Source organism: Echiichthys vipera, assembly GCF_963691815.1.
Source record: "Echiichthys vipera genome assembly, chromosome: 6".
NCBI lineage: Eukaryota > Metazoa > Chordata > Actinopteri > Perciformes > Trachinidae > Echiichthys > Echiichthys vipera.
The window spans coordinates 30,639,004-30,660,421 of NC_139831.1; the positions used below are offsets into that span (position 1 = coordinate 30,639,004).

The window sequence follows — 21,418 nt, forward strand, 5'->3', positions numbered from 1 at the left end:
TAGCATTCTGCACGGCGCTCGCGCAGGGCAAACGCAAAGTCTCTATAATAACCTTCATTTGGTAATTGGTATGCAGAGGTCTGAAAAATGAATTACTGATCAGCGAGCTGTTACCACAGTGATAACATGAACCACAGGCATGAGGAGGAATTCATCACGGCAGCAGGGAGAGATGGGAGTGGAGTGGGTGGTGGGGCGGTGGGGGTTCTGTAGAAAAGTGGATAAGCACCTCGACTCAATCTTCTCCAAGTGCGTGACATTGGCTATATTGATAAAATGTGCTTTACACATGCAGCAGGGCTGGAAATGGGGTCCCTGAGGGGACTCCCAGGGCCGCAGGAGTGGTTCTGGAGGGTCCAGCAGCAAATGAGGAGCACTTTAATTCTACAAGTAAATGTGGCCATCACAGAACGTATAGAGCCACCTTTAACTTAGAGTTCACCGACAGCACTGGCACCACAGGGAACTGACAACAATCTGACGGTTCAAAGTGCCAGGAAAGCTTGGAAGTCTTTTTCTTTTTGTCAAAGTACTTTTTTCAAAGTCAAGAGGGCACTACAGTTGAAATGATCCAAGTTCTTGATAATCACATATACATCTTTGACAGGTTTTAATAACAGATGAAAATTAGATAGTTGTAGTTTATTTACTTTAATTTACTCAAGTCCCTCAAGGTTTATTCGTTTTTCCATTTTTAAATGTTAATATCCTTTTACTCCACTATGTTTTTAATGTTAATATACTTTTACTCCACTATATTCTCATGTTAATATACTTTTACTTCACTATATTTTCACGTTAATATACTTTTACGCCACTATATTCTCATGTTAATATACTTTTACTCCACTATATTCTAATGTTAATATACTTTTACTCCTATACATTTATTTGACAGTTATTAACATATGATGGTTCTAGATGGAAATCTGCAGAGAGGCACATTTGATGACCAATTCTAATATTTGAAGAGAGTTCAAATGTAAAGTTCAAATAAGATACTCCTAGACCCTGCAAATAACAGCAGACTGGTTCTAACAAGTGCTGACCACAAAAAGGAAAAGGAGAGCCAAAATCTGTTTGTTCCAAATACTGTTGGGGGCTAAGATTAAATGTCTCCCAGTTAACAAATGGTTAACAAATAAACCCATACACATGACATCTGGAGTCAGAATATAAGGGAACTGTATGAGATGGAACAAATCCCATATGTGATAGGGCTGCAAAGAGCAGTATTTATGAAGAGGTGAATTGAATTGAAAATTGAATTGAATTGGAGTCCTGCAGTGAATGTGATAATGCCAAAAGGAAACGCTAACCCATTTCTTCTCTTTCCTTTTTCCCTCATCTCTTATTTTGTAGTTATATTTTTTTAATTCCCTTTTATGTGTGTGTAAGTTTGGCCTCCCTGGATTTAATAAACATCCCCTTGTATGTATTTCTGTACACCTTACTGTAGTGTCCCTATTGTACTGCATGTATGGAATGCTGAAGTGAAAATAAAATATACATTCCAAAGGAAAAAAACATATGAAAATTAAAATGAGTTCCACATCGACCAGCTACAACATTAAAATGATTCAAATTATGCTTAGCCTATAGATGAGGCTATACATAAGTTCTAATAATTTATTATTATTAATTTATTCATATTTTATGCATGTTATCAGAATCATAGTGTCACAGTGTACACAGGAATTTGACTTGGTGATACAACGCAGTACATCAAGAAAGTTTAAACAACGAGTCAAAGAAAATGAAACAATAATATTTTCATTTAGCTTCTTTCATTCACACCCATGCACAGCACAGGGAGCAATTGGGGGGGGGGGGGGGGGGGTGTCTTGCCCAAGGACACTTCGACATGTGGACCACAGGAGCCAGGGATCGAACAGCTGATCGTTGGTATGGGGAACACCCACTCTCCCCCCTGAGCCACAGCCACCCCCATTATATACAGCTATGAATGATAAAAATGCTACATTATGCTAGATTTACTGTTTGGAAGAGAATGCAAGCTAAGCATATAATAACTTGAATATATATAGAATATATATGGAAAAATGTGCTGCACAAACCTACTCACATATACTGTGTGTGTATATATATATATATATATATATATATATATATATACACACACACATCATCGTACAATGATATTTGCGTTTTTAGGTGTATCGTGTATGTGTGTGTGCATAATTTGTTGTCTCTGCTCTTTTCTTACATATACACACTTCTATTAACAGAAAATCATAAGACTTATATATATATATATAAATAATGGAACAAGCATGCAGTTCAAAGTGAAGATTCTTCAATTGAAAAAATAAAAGAGTGAAACGTCTGGTAAAGATAGGAATATTATTATTAATATTATTATTATTATAGCAAAGGTATATGCATGTGATGGTAGAACACATATTTTACATCCATGTAATCATACATATGGTACATATGTTCCAATCTTATATCCATGCTATTTATATAAGTAACATTATTATATATTCATACTATTTAACGAGTGTGCCTGAAATCCATGTACATTAGAGGGAGGATAGTGGAAGAGTGATGCTACATGTATGTGAAAGTATCATAAATGCATGTTAGAGGTCCTGAATAAATGATGACCTGCACAGACATTTATTAGTTCGGCCTAATGTGTAACATTAGGAATGCACTTATTGACTTTTAGTGGAGTATTTCAATACGATCTTTCTAAACTTTAGGGGAGAAACAACAGGTGAACAGGATAACATTTTAACTATGTATCATCATCAAACTCCCCAGATGATTATTTACATTAAGACAATTATTTTTTTTATCTATGACAAGATTTCTGAAATGTTATGTTTAAATATGGCAATGAGGCATTATCTAATGCTTTTGTTGAATTTAGGAGAAATCTACAGACACAAACAGACAAAGTGAAGTAAAACAGATGTTTTCTTTCCACTAGTCTGAAAGAAGACATGTTATGATGCAAAATGGACATTAGTTGCCTGAAATATCCAGTCTTAAAGGAGAGAATCTCTTAGGGATGTTTGACTGTAGGTCACACAGAATCAAACTGACATCTGATAAAATAACCATGTCCACTGTTTTCTACAGGAGCATTGACATATTCCGAGGCAGTCCATTCTGAATATTTTCCAACAATATGTTAAATGGTAGTAGCATTAGTGGTGGTAGACATGTATAATGCCTTCACATCATCACTGCTAAACCTTAGCATGTATCTGCACACTGCAGTGTGTAATGGTACATAATGGGAAGTATTTGTTCATTTCAGTCCTGCTTTTGACCTTTACTGCAAATCCTCCTCTCTATCGCTCTTTCTCCGTCACTCTGCACAGCCGACTGTAATGTCTCGGATATACATACTGTAAATATATATTTATATTTATCTTTTCTGTCTTTAATCCTGTCCATAACAGATGATTTTTTTGACTCTTTGTGAGTCTTTAAATGCATCCTTGATGAGGAGAAACAGAGTGGTTTTGATCAGAGAACAACAGCGCGAAGCAGCAGAAACTGTTGGCACAGCTACGAAGCACGAAAATCACAGGCAAACAGGCAAATTACTGCGTAAACAATCTCGTAACATTGGTTCTTAAAAAAAAAAAAAACATGGATGGAAATCGGCCCCATCCTCCTCCTCTGTGAGGCCTTATTCTACCATGTTCAACACATTCAGGCAAATCTTATCGGAGTATTTATCCGTCAATGTGTAATGCTCATGCTTTAAATCCAAGATTAAAACCAATATGTTCCTATAAATCTGTTTACATGGACCCACACGTCTCTTTAAAAGAGCTAGGATAGAAGCCCCCCCCCGGCCCCCCCGACGTCTCCTGTCAAAGCCGCGAGAAGAGGACATGACATGGACTCATGTTTGTTCAACATTAGCATTTATCAAACACAGACGCGCTTCGAGTGTACCCTTGCTGCTGACAAACTGAATTAGAAATTAGAATTGCAGGTCTCTAAGCCACACTATCAATTATCCTAATCAAACAAAGCCTTAATGCACAGCAAATAATCTGTTTAAAGGCATTAAGCTGGCTGACAACTCTGCAACACAGTAACTGTATTCTCTTTGCCACACCAAGGGTACTCAAAGTCAGCAGTGCAGTGCTGCTGGGCCTGCTGCTGCATCACAACTGCACTCACAACGCTCTAAACACGAGAGTATGAACAGGCAGGCTGACGCTGAACTGGTGAAATAGGACATCAAATAATGAATAAATTAGTGCGCGTCGTTTGATTCATTGATTAATAGAAGTTGGAGAATGATGTAAGTGCTCCAGCGTGAGCTAATATGACCCCCTCTTCTACCTGTCAGTTTAGTTTTATTACAGTATATCAGTTGATATTGGTGCATATTCTAGAATACATTTACATTGAATCCACGACCACAAGTAAAAAACCTCTGTGTCATTTTAGATTCTTAGTTTAACAGCTCATTTTAATTAATTGACCAAAACTGCTTTTTATCACTGTGCAGTATATCAGAGGTGAGACCTCGACTATACAGTATATATATATATATATATATATATATATATATACAAATAATATGTATGGTCTATCACAAATATATATATATATATATATAAATATATATATATTTGATAGGAATATTATTATTTTTATCAATGTATGGTCTATCACAAATATATATATAAATATATATATATATATATAAATATATATATATATTTGATAGGAATATTATTATTATTATCGATGTATGCTCTATCACAAATATATATATATATATATATATATATATATATATATATATTTAAATATATATATTTGTGATAGACCATACATCTATTTGCGTTTTTTAGATGTATGGTATCGGCCGATGCAGGCTGCTGTGTTCGCCGATCTTTTTTTCCACCATTATTTACAGACAGGCGTCCACAGACAGCTCCGTGTTTCTGGAGACGCCTTTTTTAAGTTCAATAAAGGTTCGTTCCTTTTTTAAAATTGGGACTCGTAACATTTGTTCTTACCATTGTGTATTTTTTTATGATGTAAATTGAGGGAGAAAAAGTAGTATCACTTTCAAATACCGACAAAAAATTGGCAGTCCATATCGGTCATCAGCTAAGGCTGAAAATTGGTATCGGCCCTAAAAAAATCCATATCGGTCGATCCCTATATATATATATATAAATATATATATATATATATTATAATAACTGCATCAATATATTGATAAAAGATATAAATAAATAAAAATGTGGCGACCACACATGCCATCTGGAATTATTAGCAAATGTAATTTGAATCATAAATAAATGTAACAAATTGCCATTTTTATTATTATCACCTCTAGGTGTACTGCAGTTTCGTGTGCGATTTGTGAGAGAGAGAATAGAAACCTTCTTTGAAATCGCGGCAGAATATCAATACGACTTTGTTTACTTAACTATATATATATATATATATATATATATATATATATATATATATGAACAGTTTAGGGGTTTGTTCAGGTCTCAGTGCCCTGATCTCAAGGTGGACCTGACCCTGTCAGATGGGGGTAATGGTGTGATCATCACATGAAGAAGTCTGGAATATTGGGGTGCTCTATATTAAGGAATGGGTTTTTCCAAGTAGTACTGGGCTATAAGACTCATTAGAGCAAGGTATCTTTTCATCAATAGAATTTTAACAACACACACTCATTGTTTTACCCTGATCCAGAAGCATGTGAGTAGGTCTTACAATGCTAAATATAACAGCATATAACCTTTAATATATAACATTACTCAAATCGTCTAGGGCTTTGTTCCGAAATACTTTAAAATGTCAGTTTAAGTTCCTTAAGGTCAAATGTTAAATATGTGATTACGGCCCTGATCCGTCACAGAGAGTCAAGAAGTTGGTATCAAATACAGTATGTGCTCAGATTCATGCTTTTCATTCATCACATCAATGTTATTGCGGCAACGTTCTTGTACAGACAACATCTAACATTTGACAACTGCTCAGTTCGTGGCATCAAAAAAGTCTCTTCCCTTTGGTACTGAAGCCAAAACTCGGGTACGCATTTCAGATGATACTCAGCCCTGCTTGTGTAACAGAGTGCGACTATTCATAACAGAATATGAACTGTGGTTGGCAGTGTTCACATGAAATGCTAATGCACTCAAAATAGGAAAACTCCATCCACATGAAGCAGCTGGCTGGCTCAGTCAGATTAGGAGTGAAAATCTCCCACAGTGGTGAAAAAGAAAAACCTGAAGCAGTTGTGAGGGTCCGACTTTGTTTGCCTTTTGTTTAGATGGTGACAACGTTTTTGGGGCTTAAAAATGCAAAAAAGGGAAATCACCCTCCAGAGTGGAAATCTTAAAAACACTCCACCATTGTGTTTCCGTGTAAAGGGGTAAAAATGTAAAAGTGTGCTCTGATCTGGTCACGCTGGCTCACAAGGCGTATGTGCTACATAACAGCCATGTGCAGAGTACAGGTAAACAACAACAAACATGTGGGACTATTTCCATTAGTCCGACTTTCAACACTGTATGGCGTCCGGCTTCTCCGCTGTTAGAGAGAGAAGGAGAAAGAAGTTTCTAAAAAGGCACCAGCTCTGGGTGGTGTTGCGTTGTCACAGCACCAACTAGCCATCTGACGCGCATGCTACATCGAATTTCAAACACTTTTGCGTCACCGTATGCACACAGATACCTCCCAAAGACACTCGTCTAAACGCGGAATAAAAAGTGAGAATGCAACTCCACTTTTGCATTTCCTTTCTAGATCATCTCCATCTGAACAGGGCCTTAAAAGAGGGGCGGCTGTGGTTCAGCTCTGTTTCTGTGGAACACATCCAGGCCTACTGGAGTGACAGTGGAAGTGGCATGCAAGCTCCACTTGGCACGGTGAGGGCCCCTGCTGCGGCTGACTAGACACGATGACAGGCCCCCGTCCGCAGAGGGCCCGCACCAAAGAAAGCTCGCTGCTGAATGAAGACATAAAACCTGCATTCAGACCTCAGCGGGGCCCTGTTGTTAGAGCTTGGATAGAAAGGGACGATTAACAAAAAAAAGGATGGGTATGGAAGAATGTGGTCAGGGAGGAAAAGATAAGTACGGAGGGAGTGCAGTTGGAGAGTAGCTGCCTGAATGAATGCATTAATTAATTTAATGAACAAATGAATCGTCTGTTTTGTTTGCTACGGCCGCAACCTATTTGGTCCGCTTCCCAGCACTCCAGTGTGAGCGCAGCCTCATTAAAAAACCTGTCACGCCTCATCGAGTGGTCTCCAGCACCAAGTGACCGAGCTCACAGGGAGCTGGCTCCTCATTAACACCACCACGTATTTACAAACAACAGCGCCGGGGTTCACTTTCCGCACACCGGCATTAAATCATCACGTGTCCGGAAAAGACACAATAATAAGAGACGTGTTCTCATGGAGGACGAGCTCTGGGACACCATCTCATTCTGATTCCAGACATCCAGAGCTTTGCTTTTTTCTTCGTCTTTTTCAGAAAATCACAAGCCACAGTGTCACTTATTAGGGCTGGACAATAATTCTTCGAGTTATCTGGGAATATCATTTGAAATTTGCAGTTGTGGTTTAATATAAATAAATCTTTGCAAGTCATTGGAAGAAGGCGATAGAGTAGGGAAGATATATATCGTCAAAACAATATAATAATGTCTATCTATTTTTCTACATAATTAATCACTGAAACACCAGCATCTCAACTGAGTTACGTCATTTGGGCGACACTTTACTTCCTTTTCCTTTCACATTATGTTCATTTAGCACTACGATTCTTAAGAAAATTCAGCACTTTTAATTTGTATTTAATTCACACTGGTGTATACAGAAATAGACTTTACCATGTGGTTATTTAATACAGACTTTTTACTTATTGAATTATTAGAAAACCTACTATATCCTGATACATATCATTATCGAGATATGGAATGACCTAGCGCCTCTGTGTCACCACTTAGTGTTCTGATGAGTTTCAGCTCTTTTTGCAGAGCTTTTCCTGGCCCATCACCACCAAAGTTCAAGTAGAATTAATTTACACACTTCTAAGGATCTACCAGTGAAATGTAATTCATGTACATGGACATTTGCATGTCTAATTAGTATACGAAAGTGTCTTTGATGAAGAAAGTAGTAGTTAAGTTTAGGGGGCATTCAGCCTAACAAGGTGGTGGTTTACACTCCAAACAAAAATTAAGGAGCTTTTTACTGCAGGAGTAGTACTAATGGGAGTTTTTGAAGCATGTAATTTTATTGTGAAGGACTGAAGTAGTGACAGACCAATTCATGTATCAGCATCGGCATCGGCCGTTGTGGGCAGCTGCGTCCGCTGATATCTCCAATAGTTTCTTTCCCGGCATTATTTACAGACAGGCGTCAACAGGCTGCTGCTGGAGACGCCTTTTTTAAGTTCAATAAATGTTCCTTTTTTTTTAAATTGAGACTCGTAACATTTTTTTTGATCATTGTGTAATTTTTATGATGTAATTGATGGGGCAAAAGCTGTCTCGGCTCAAGAAAATCATCAGTCTGTCTCGGTCATCGACTAAGACTGATGGAAAAAAAGTCGGCATCGGCCCTATATAAATCCATATCGGTCAATCCCTAGACTGAAGTACGGTCCCAGGTGCGGTGACAGCATTGATGTTAATTTGGACGTCCAGCAGCGCTAAAGCTAGAGCTAATTCACCGGTGTTAGCGTCCTTTGCCGACTCTTAAATGATATCATCTCATCTCATCTTCAGCCTCTTATCCGGGGTCGGGTCGCGGGGGCAGCAGCTCTAGCAGGGGACCCCAAACTTCCCTTTCCCGGGCCACATTAACCAGCTCTAACTGGGGGATCCTGAGGCGTCCCAGGCCAGTGTGAAGATATAAACTATCCAATTAATTAAAATGATATTTGGTTAGACAGGTAAGACGTTAGACTTTAGTGATATATTACACATCATTATATTTGTAGTCAAACATGTCAATAGAACGTTAGCCAAAAACTGTCTGAATGGTGACACAATCACTATATCAAGATATTGTCCATATCACTCAGCCCTAGTGTCACTAGAGAGAACGTGAATGTCTCAAACTACACCATCAGCATTCATGCTGCCTGTTGGACACACTCTCCAGCTGTGTGTTATGCTAATTGCTTTCATTTTTCCAGCCAACACAATATGCACAACTGAGCAACAAGATTGTGGAATTCAGCAGCCTGCTCTAGATGGCCACATGATAACCAGCGGAGCCCACTTTGGTCCTATAGAAGCCAGAGAGCCATTGATCTGCCCTTTGAACACGCAGCTTCAAACGAGTGGTGAAGAAAGAGGCAGGTCATGCACACTCAGTTCAGTACAGTTCTTACCGGAGGAATGGCCTCGGTTGGTGGCGTCGTGGTCGCTGTCTCCCTGCTCGCTGTCTCCGTGGCCGCTGTCTTTGGAGCTGACCATGTCTGCCTCCTGGAAAGCCGAACTGAAAAAACACACAGAGAACATTAAATCAAAGATTCACTTTGCATTCTGATGCTGCAACTGGGCTGATAATTCACTATGATCTGATAATTCACTATGATCATTCAATGGAATCATGATGAAATCATGTATTGAGATATCATGACCGACCGATATGGAGTTTTTAGGGCCCATACGATTTCTTTTTCATCAGCCTTAGCCAATGACCGATACAGGCTGCTGATCTTTTTGAGCCGATATTTGGAGCCGATACGACTTTTGCTCCTTCAATTTAAATCACAAAAATTACACAATGATGATAACAAATGTTATGAGTCTCAATTAAAAAAAAAAAAGGAACAATTATTGAACTTAAAAAAGGTGTCTCCAGCAAGACAGAGCTGCCTTTGGACGCCTGTCTGTAAATAAGTCCAGGAAAAAAACTATCGGCAAACACAGCAGCCTGCATTGGCCGATACCATAGACGTGAAAAACATACATCAGTCGGTCGATGTATCCGTCTATCACTAATCATGATACACACTTATGACTTATGCCATCTAAATTGATAATAACAAGAAGATAGTAATTAGTGAAATATTTTGTGGGATTATTATTTCAGTTTTTTTCCAAATGATCACACTCTTCGTGTGCATGCATGTAAATGCAGTCAGTGTAGAGCTGGAATTTTTCTTTAACATTGCTATGAACTCTTCATTTTGCACTACATTTCTTAATAAAATGAGAAAAACATTAACTATGTAGTTGTTTCATATCGACTATTTATTCATTAGCTTACCAGAAAACATGCTATATCATAAAACATATTGTTCAAGATATGAAATGACCTATATCAGGATAGAATAATGTATCCATAAAGCCCAGCCCCAAACAGCAGTTCTGATTATAGCAGCCCCCTTTCTGATCCCATCTCATTATGTGGAGCATCATCACAGTAATGAGCAGTAGAGGCAGTGGGCAGATGAGAGCTCTGTTAGGTGGATGTGACAGGGCGAGCAGCGGAGAGGCCGCACTCAGAATCTTTTTCCATATTTACCTGTTGACACGTCTCGGCCTGTCAACCAGGTAGCTGAGCTCAGCTCGCTGGTGTTTGGTCTGAAAGAAAAAAGGGGGTGAATGTCAGTGTTTGTCGGACGCGCGCCTAGTCTAACACGATTACAATCACCGCTGTCCAACCAGAAACGATGCAACCCACACAGTTCCCTGATGATGTTAGCTGTGAGATGAACCTGAGCTGCGTTCAACCATTATCACTCATACTGGATGAGTGTGTGCTTGAAGTGTGATTCTCCACACGTACACACACACACATCCACACGTCTCTTAGTCTGATTTGTACACAGGTGCAGATCCTGGGGGGGACGGGGGGGACATGCCCCCCCAATAAAAAGACCCTAAATTATTCAGAATTGAACAAATGTATTTTCAGACTTTACATTTCATCTCTTCAGATTTTGATATTCATCAGTATCAATGAATCATGCATAAAGTAGTCCCATACACTGGGAGAGAAAGGAGATGGTGAGAAGAACTGGGGTGAGTAGACATTACATGACGCCTGAAATGATGATTTACTAATGTAACAGTTCAGTAAAATGATGATTTACTCATATAACACTTAAGTAGAATAATGATTTACTAATAAAGCACCTAAGTAATATGATGATTTACTAATATAACACTTAAGTAAAATGATGATTTACTAATATAACAGTTAATAAGCAGAGAAACACTCTGTCGGCTGTTTAGGAGAAATAAACAAGAAAGGTAAGAACAGTAAATTATTCCATGCTCAGTACTTTTTGAATAATATGGTGAGCCTCTATGAAGTTGTGATTTATGGTGGCATGGTTTGAGTTACATATGGGTAAAAATAAATAACTTATGTGTTCCCCCCCAATCCTGACATCAGATCTGCACTCCTGGATTTTAATATTCCAAAGACTTGGGTGCGCAACATAAACACTGACTGCTGTTTCAGGGGTGACCTCCCTTAAGACTGATGAAAGCAGGCAAGCTTAATATGAATTATCAATTCATCTGCCAGTTATTAAATCTGAATCTTAGAACGTCCGACAAAGGGGAGATAATGTGGATCAGTGTTTCCTAAAGCTCAAGATGACGTCTTCAAATGTCTGCTTTTTTCCACAACTCAAACATATTCAGTTTACTCTCATATAAGGGGAGAGAAAGCAGAAAATATTCACATTTCAGAAGCTGGAATCAGAGAACTTGGACTTTTTCTCTGTTTGGAAAAAAATTAACATTTAATAACTTTGCTGCTTTAGTCAAAGGTTTGTGGTGAAAAAGACTAAACTGATTTTGGAACTTTTAACTCGAGCTGACAAAATGTTCATCACAAAGAGAGTCACAAAGCTGCTCACATTCATGATTCTGTATACTTTTCAATGTCATAGGCAACTTGCGTGTAGGCAACATTTAACATTTTACCACTTTAACTTAAATTACATTCAGATACCAAACTGTTCCCTGATGTCTTGTTTTTCCCACAACTCAAAAATATTCAGTTCACTATCATGGAGGAGAGAAAGAAAGAAAGTAGCAAAAATATTCACATTTAAGAAGCTGCAATCAGAGAATTTGCTAATTTGTTCTTTAAAAACTGACTCAAAACGACAAATCAATTATCAAAATAGTTAATCATTATTAGGGACACAAATGTGATTTATTTTTGCAACTCAAACCATGCCAGCATAAATCACAACTTTATGGAGCATCACCATATCCTTCAAAAAGAACTGCACATGGAATAATTTACTGTTCTTACCTTTCTTGTTTATTTCTCCTAAACAGCCAACAGAGTATCACTGCTTACTTAACCGTTACATTAGTAAATCATAATTTTAAGGGTCTTTAAGAGTCTTGTAAAGTCCACTCAGCCCCAATTCTTCTCACCCTCTTCCTTTTATCCCAGTGTATGGGACTACTTTATGCATGATTCATTGATATGGATGAATATCAAAATATATATTTTTTTAAAGCCTGCTTGTCATCAGCATCTGTGTAAGAAACTCCCCGTTCATTTGTGTTGGAGTAGAGGAGAGCACAGATGTACTTATGTGGATTCAGAAATATATTTGTCAAATGTTGTTTTTTCCACCCTTTCAATCATTTCTTTTTAAATGTGAATCTAAATGTGAATGTGAACAATGTGAAGTCTGAAAATACTTTTGCTCAATTTTGAATAGTTTAGGGTATTTTTATTGGGGGGGATCTGCAGCCGTGTTGACAAATGATTCATGAATCGACTAATTGTTGTGCTTGCTTTAATGTGGCATACTGTGTGTATTAGCACTCCATAAGAGCCATGTGTACACCTGACATACCACTGAACTGAAAGGAAATGGAGATGCTCCTGTATGACACATACATGTTGATGTGTAAAAATCCAAACAGGCAGGCTTCAGGTTTAAGGGGGGGCCTGTTTATGGATGAGGGTTGAGACATACTGGGGGATGGGGGATGGTCAAACCGCAGGTATGAAGGGACTCTTACCTCGTTTGATAAAATGCTGCCGTTTGATATGATGTCAGGCTGCTGGTCTGTGTACCCTGTCACTATGGCCCCGCACGGGTTGTGATCGGTGTCTGTGCTCCTAGACGGACTACACGGCTTTAGGAACATGAGGTCGGTTTTGGCAGACTCTGGAGTCAGACATACCTGGTAGCAATAGTTCTGGTTTTGATGGTGAGAGCCGAAGCTCCCTGACTCCTCCACGGGGACTTGAGCCGTACCGGCCCCGCTGACGTTACCGGCGCTTTGCACCAGCATGATATCCGACTTGCTGAGCTTTTTCTTGCGGGCCCGGGCCTGCCTGGAGCAGCAGGAGCTGCAGCCCAGGCAGCACTCGCTGGTCAGGCAGGTGTAAAAATTCAGCTTTTTGTCCTTCTGGCAGCGCACGGCCAGCACGATCATCACCAGGAGGAAGATGAATGAGACGGAGCCCAGGGCGATGATGAGGATGAGGGTGAGGTCCAGGGTTCCATCTTTGGCTTTGGCGGTGCCTCCCCGGTCCCCACTTCCGCGGCCTTCGGCCACGCTGTCCACCAGCATCACCAGCACGCTGGCGCTGGAGGACAGCGGCGGCTGCCCGTGGTCCCTCACTTCTATCAACAGGTCGTACAGCTGGAGGGGGTCTCTCTTGGCCGACACCCGCCTCGCCGTCCGGAGCTCGCCCGTCCTCCAGTCCATCCTGAACATGCCGTTCTCGTTGCCCCTCTGGATGCTGTAGGAGAGCCGCGCGTTCTCGCCGTCGTCCGCGTCCATCGCCACGATGCGGGTCACCAGGTAACCCGGCTCAGCCGTGCGGGGCAACGGCTCCTTGGCTGTGCCGTTCTTCCCCAGGGGAGCCAGCACCAAGGGGGCGTTGTCATTCTGGTCCACGATGATGACTTTGACTGTGGCGTTGGAGGAGAGCTCCGGGGTGCCCGCGTCTTTGGCCTGGACCATGAAAGTGAACTCCTTTAGCTGCTCATAGTCGAAGGACCGGAGCGCGTAAAGATAGCCCGTCTCCTCATTGATGGACACGTAGGTTTTGACCGACATGCCCTGAATGTCACACTCTAATATGGAGTAAGTGATGAGCCGGTTCGGCCCGACGTCCGGGTCCAGAGCCGTCACCGCGTGGATGTACGCCCCCGGCACGTTGTTCTCCGTCACATACACATCATAGATGGACTGCGTAAAGGTGGGCGCGTTGTCGTTCTCATCGGACACCTGGACTCGGATGGACTTACTGGCAGCGAGCGAGGGTGTCCCTTTATCCCGCGCGACCACGGTAACGGGGTAGGAGTCCGCCTGCTCCCGGTTCAGAGGGCCGTCGGTCACTATGGTGAAGTAATTCCTGAAGGAGGATTTTAATTTGAACGGGACGTCGCCGAGGATCTCCACGTGGATCTGTCCGTTTTCCTCCGCGTCCCGGTCCGTCACGCTCAGCAGCGCGATGACGGTACCGGGGGCCGCCTTTTCGCTCACCGACTCGGTGACGGTGCTGAAGGTGATCTCCGGCGCGTTGTCGTTCACATCGGTGACTTTGACCAGCACTTTGCAGTGCGCGGGCACGGCGTTCGGCCCCATATCCTTGGCCTGTACGAAGATCTGGTACAGGCTGCTATCCTCGAAATCCACCTCTCCGCGCACCTCGATGCGCCCGGTGCGCGGGTCTATGCTGAACAGGTCCTTTACGCGGTTGGATATGTGGTTACTGAAGGAATACACGATCTCCCCATTTAGTCCCTCATCCAAGTCTGTGGCGTTCAGCTGGATGACCAGCATGCCCGGCGGTGCGTTCTCCGAGATGCTCACTGTGTACACGGATTGGTCAAACACCGGCACGTTATCGTTAGAGTCCAGCACTTTGACCACCAGCAGCGCTGTGCCAGTCCGGGGAGGCTGACCGCCGTCCACTGCGGTCAGCACGTACCTGTGCGCCGCCTGCTGCTCCCTGTCCAGCGGCTTCTCCAGGACCAGCTCCGCGAACCTGTTCCCGTCCGTTTGGGTCTGCACATCCAGGTAGAAGTAGTTGTTAGTGGTGATATCATACGTGCGTAAAGCGTTCGAGCCCACGTCCGGGTCGAACGCGCTCTCCAGGGGAAAGCGGGTGCCCGGGGTGGCGCTCTCTGAGATCTCCACCGTAATGTCCGTCTCCGGGAAGCTGGGCGGGTTGTCATTAATGTCCACCACCTCGATTTCGACCCGAAACAGCTCCAGCGGGTTTTCCAAGAACACCTCCATGTTGAGCTGGCAGCTCGCGCTCTGCTTGCAGATCTGCTCCCGGTCGATTTTTTCGTTAACGAACAGGACGCCGTTCTCGAGGTTCACCTCCAGGTACGGTGTCCGGGAGTTGGGCACCACCTGGAAGCGGCGGGAGGCCAGTTTGGTAAGGTCCAGTCCGAGGTCCTCGGCGATATTCCCCACCAGCGTGCCATGATCCGCCTCCTCCGGCACAGAGTAGCGTATCTGAGAGAGCACTCCATCCGCGATGCACAGGACAATCAAAAGCACAATCATCGCCGAAAAAACAAGTGCACTTAGGTAGAAAATATTATAAACCTTAGTATCCTCTGTTAATACGCAGAATGTCCATTTCCATCACCCATTTCAGTCGGGAGACGAAGTCTCCAAAATGCGTAAAAGTGTCCAAAAAAGGTGTAAGGCGTAAAATGTGTCCCATTAACAGAGAGGCATTTTGATTTCTTTCAGGAGTTTGAATGAGTGCAGGAGCTCTTTTTCTATTCTGTCTCAGCTCTCTTGTTTTTCAGACGTGTCACGGAGAAGCTGCAGCGCACATTCCGCTGAAGTGCAGTGCCGCCGCCGCCGCCGCTGCTGCTGCTGCTGCTGTGGTGAAACCGGTCTGGAAAGGAGTTGGAAACATGGAAATAAATATCCACAGAAGAGATATAAGAGATAGTTTTTTTCCTCTGTGCTACTCCCTAATAAGAAAATAAAAGTCCGACTTGTCCTCTTGTCTCTGGCTCCGGCTCTGCTCTTGGCACTGTGCGCCCTCACTGCGGTCCCCTTCACTCCACTCTCTACTGACGCTGTTCACTCAACTATTTGCTTTTTTTCCCTGCATCGCGCCTCCCCCTCTCAGCCCCCGCGGCTGTAAGTCACGCCGAGAGCTCTGTCCTGATTGGATAGCGGGGTTGCCTGTCAACGGCCCGCTCGGCCCTCTCTTCTCCCTCACCGCTTCTCTATCTCGCTCTACCTCCCTGAGCTCCAACTGGGCTCCTCTCTACACTACCTGACTGAAAAGAAACAAAGGGGGAAAGAACATGTATTTATGCCTTTAACCCATCAGCTGCCACATCCTAAACCCACTCCCCATCCCTATATAATGTAAAGCGCATTAACTAATGAAACAGTGTGTGATCAGGGTGAGTGAATGACTTGTTGACTCGGTGGCAGGGCCCGTGAGCCCGGGGACAGATCTGGGCGAACCGGGTTAATGCATGCAAATGTTGTGATATGTATGCAGGGAATCATTCTCCGTTCATGCGCTGTATTTTAAGGCTGTGCGTTCTAATTACAGCCCAGCAGTTGAGGTGGTGTTAACTCTCCTGCAGACACACAGCAGCGGGACAGAGAGGCAGGGTGCGAGGCGCATACGCGGACCTCATACGACCCCTAGCGGGGGAAATTCAAACCAAAGTCGGATATATATCAAGGACCATAGAGCATACTGTAGGTGGAAGATGGTTGGATGCTTTTTCAGAACGCACTGGATTTTATCTGATTTTGCAAAAGAAAAAAAACACATAACAACTGTATTTCCCCCACTTTTGACAGTTTCGCTCTTACTCTGTCTACTAATGTCTTTATTAGATTAGTGTCTGCTCTGGAAACACCACAACAGTTATGATGGTATAGACCACTGGTTCTCAAACTGTGGTTCTTGAACCACTGATGGTACTCGAAAAAATCTCCAAAATAAAAAAAGGAAACATTAATTAGTAAATTAATATAATACTATCAAAATATCACAACATTTTGAAAGAAAATACTTAAACCCTTAAGATCCATGAAATGTATTTAAAATAAATTGGCCAGACAATTTTAAATTTCTTTTATCTACCCAAGGTGCATACAGGTACCTTAAATCCTTGAAATGCCTTAACTTTGGATTAAGGACTTAAAAATGCTTGGAATTATTTCTGCATTTATGTCACAACAAATAGCTATCGAATTCTTGAATTCAATTTTTTTGAATTCAATTCAATTCAATTTTATTTATAGTGTCGAATCATAACAAAGGTTATCTCAGGACACTTTACAGAGTAGGTAAAGACCACACTCAATGACTTATTTATGATTTAGATAGACCCAACAATTCCTCTGTAGAGTACAGTGGCAACGAAAACCTTCCCTATAACAGGCAGGAACGTCAGACAGACCCAGCTCTGTAGAGGACGGCCATCTGTCTTGACCGGTTGGGGAGGAAGAAAAGGAGAGAGAAAGAGAGAAAAGACACACAGATGGACAGAGAGAGACAGACAGACACACTTCAAGAGATGCAAGCAAAGCCCTACAGTAACTATAATATTTATAGTAATGTGAATATAACGTATATGTTAAGACAGTTAATACAACAGAATAGTAGAAACAAGCACAGCTAAGGTGACAGAATATGAAAATGATAATAATTATGGTGGCAAACATGATCAATGATGAGTAGTGGCAATAGCAGCTACGATACAGCTACAAATTTTATAGTTTATTAAACTAGTGATAGTATATATGAGTAACAGTGACAATAGCAGCAGGAAGCGTCATGTAGGACCACGGCAGCAAGCCCCACCACGATCAGCAGAGACCTGCGAGACGACAAAGCACAAACAGCTCCGGGGAAGAAGCTGAATCAGTAACATGCATTGATGGGACATGAATGATTCAGACAGAGAGGAGAGAAGCTCAGAGTATCAGGAAAAGTATTATCCCCCGGCAGACTAGGCCTATAGCAGCATAATTAAGCAGAATAAAGTCTCATCGTAAGCCCTAGCTGTCATTCTATTATTACAAAACACAATCTTAGTTGTTTATAGCATAATACCATCACTTTTAACTTGGTAAAAAAGTTATGCTTTTCAATATGTATGTATTTGTAGAAATCTATAATTTACCACCGCTGTAAGGTGCTGGAAAAGCCTGAAAATGGACATCGAAAGCGCAAATTTGACCTTGGAAAAGGTGTACAAACCTTCTTTACCTCACTGGGGAAAAAAACTTGCCTTCTATTGGGGCCCTTAGAAACATTTAAAAAATGAAGTCACTGATTGGATACACATGGGACACATTTACCCAATCAGCTGCCATCATGTGGCCCGGTTCATAAGGTCAGTTTTGATGTCAAATGATACATCACTAACTGTTTCTAGACAGTACAGTGGCAAAATGTCAGAAAGGAAATCTGATAGTGGAGCATGAAAATGAAACAAGACCAAGATCTACTGAAGAAATTTCTAAAATTCCAGGATTTTTTCAAGGTTGCGGACTATTTTTGTTCTAGCGGGGTTATTTTTCTGATAAAGCATGATTAATAATGTGGGGGGCCCAAACAAACAGTAGCCCAAGGGCCAATGACCACCTTAAACGGCCACTGCTGATAGCAAGAGAGAAAGCAGATGTAAAATGATTGGTTTGAAAACACTGTAATTGTGGCTCCAAATGGGAACTAATAGGAAGAGCAGGAAGTGCGGATCAAAAGGAGAATATTTACAGCAGTCCTTCTGAAGCTGAGGTCATGGCAATAGTCAGTCAACAATACATAATCTTCTGAGTAGGAGTAAACCTGCCTGGCTGTAGCTAAATAGTGTCGGCCTAAGCTGCTGTATTTGAACACTGGTCTTAGTGGTGGGACTGGAGAGAGCCTGACATTTGCTGAGGTGGTACGTCAAGTACAAAGTTGGAGAACCACTGGTATAGACAGATCAAAGCTCCATCGGTTTGGAACAATCTCCAATCCCAGCTCAGGTCTACTATGTCTCCTCTTGGTTTCAGCATCACTTCTAATTCATTTGCAAACTCCTTGTTCTTGTTTCAGATTTTTTTCTTCTACTTCTTTTTTTCTCTCCTTTTTATGATTTGTTTTATTTAATTTGTATTCTTTTATTTCATTCATATTTCTCCTTCATTTTCTCATTTCCATCATTGTTGTATTCAATATATTTATCTCATAAACCTGTATTTCTGTAACGTGTTTTAGGGTTAGGAAAGTCTTGTTTGTGTCTGTGAGTGTGTGTGTGTGTGTGTGTGTGGGTGTGCGTGTGTTTGTGTGTGTGTGTGTGTGTGTGTGTGTGTGTGTGTGTGTGTGTGTGTGTGTGTGTGTGTGTGTGTGTGTGTGTGCGTGTGTGTGTGTGTGTTTGTGCGTGTGTGTGTGTGTGTGTGTGTGTGCATAAGTCCTGTATTGTGTTCCACTGTATTTCTATTTTTGACTTTGTTTTATGTTTATCATTATATGTAAAGATCCCCTCGAAAATGAGATGATTCATCTCAAGGGACAACCCTGAATAAATAGATCCTAAATAAATAAATTCTAAATTAATTGAAGGTACTGGGCTGTATATTACAAGTTTTATTACAATAAAATATTATATTGGTTCTATTTACCAATAGTTATCAAATAATCACTGTTCTTTCTTATTATTTTTGCAAACATATTTTGTCATAAGTTTTCCATCCCTTTTATTATTTTATGTATCTTGAAATCTCAATGACTTTGTGAATTGTTTTATGGTGGAGGATTCAAATAAGCCCTCCTTTTATCATTTGTCTTTTTTTTTGTAATTTCTATTTATGTTTTTTAATTGTGCAAACAATTAAAATAAATAAATAAATAAATATCACAAAGTCACCATAGATTGGATCGAGGGGCCTATGATAGATATGTGTATATTATATTTGTCAATTTAACACCCTCACGTACATTCCTATCACACGTAAAGGGGGGATTTCAAAATAAAATGCATCTGAAAGATAATTTGACTTTGCATTGATCATATTGAATCAACATCATATGCATCGTCACACCCCTAGAAGGTACGACATGAATGAAAATCATAGTTTAAAGGGCAGCGTACCTATGTTCCCTGCTTTGGATGTGACCGGGGAACATCAGACTTTAAAAAAAAAAAAAAAAAGTGTCCGATGTTCCCTGATCTGTTATTTTTCCCACAATCAGGCAGAATTCCCCGGCAAATAGGCCTATGTAGACCCTAACACTACCCCCTGACCCTAACCCTAACCCTTACACTAGCCCCTAACCCTAACACTACCCCCTAACCCCCAACTCTAACAAAATGCTGAATTAAATCCACAGACAGAGGCTTATGCGACCGGGGAACATAGGCAATTAACTAAGCATTAAAATAGACAAATGTATGTAATATTTCACCTAGAAAGTCTCAGAAGTTGGAAAACTTCCTTTTTAAAGAAAACTGGACCAAAACTGCTGCCCAAAAGGTTGAAGAGAAAACATAATCAAATAATGGATAGAACAATATTAGCAGAAATAATACTAAAAGTTGTTGAAGAACCGACTCTCCTATTCCGTGAATTCACCCAGAGAATCAGATTGAGCCATTTTAATTCATTTTGCAGTCTATTCCAAGTGGCTGCAGCAGAAAAACATGAAGGCCATCTTTCCCCTCTCTGTCACATCTGATTATTAGTAATGCACAAAGGAAGCAACTGCACAGGACATCAAAGCCTCAGTCACTTTACCATTCATTATTTAGAAAGATCACAAGTGGAGAAATGGCCACTAGTTCTACCAGAACTACCTCAAATCAATTCTTATTTTGAACTCTCTGATTCTAACTTCTATGAATACATTGGATGTTGTTAAAGTACTACGACTCCCATTCACAATGAATATTGAGGACTCATTTTTGTCCTTACTTCCCTTATGAAGATCTAATGTTTTGTACATAGATAACAGGATGGCAGTCTGTGTTTCTCAAGATTTTTCATTCACCAATTGATCTTAATGTTGCAGTGTTCTGGATCATTTCTCCAGCATGTTGAACTGAGCTGCTTGTTTATCAGACCACACCTCATAAATACATCTACCAGCATTCGGCCAGACTGGGTGCTGAAGTTTTTCTTTCTTTTTAATGACTTCTACTCTCCATAAATCATTTCCTCCTCTTCCTTTCCCTCTGTGGACTGAGTCCTGACCTCGGCCATAACAGGAAATACTGTATGATCTCAGTGGGTGTGTGAGTTCTGCTGAGTGAAGGAGAGCAGCAGACCGAGTGCTCCCCCTAGTGATGGACAACAGTACTGCACTGCACCACACACACACACACACACACACACACACACACACACACACACACACACACACACACACACACACACACACACACACACACACACACACACACAGTGGCATAAGTGCATGATTCACAGTGTC

The 21,418-nt window shown here is 41.2% G+C and overlaps 1 protein-coding gene across 1 annotated transcript in view; it reads right to left on the reverse strand.

Moving 5' to 3' along the window:
• Nucleotides 1-15,516, reverse strand: part of pcdh10b (protocadherin 10b) — a gene marked incomplete at both ends in the record, with an annotated part of 25,562 nt that extends 10,046 nt beyond the window's left edge. Inside the window, 3 exons of the mRNA XM_083915093.1 lie at nucleotides 9,381-9,487; nucleotides 10,523-10,581; nucleotides 13,003-15,516. Coding sequence (XP_083771219.1) covers nucleotides 9,381-9,487; nucleotides 10,523-10,581; nucleotides 13,003-15,516 — 2,680 coding nt within the window. The remainder of the gene's footprint in view (nucleotides 1-9,380; nucleotides 9,488-10,522; nucleotides 10,582-13,002) is intronic.
• Nucleotides 15,517-21,418: the final 5,902 nt, after the last annotated feature.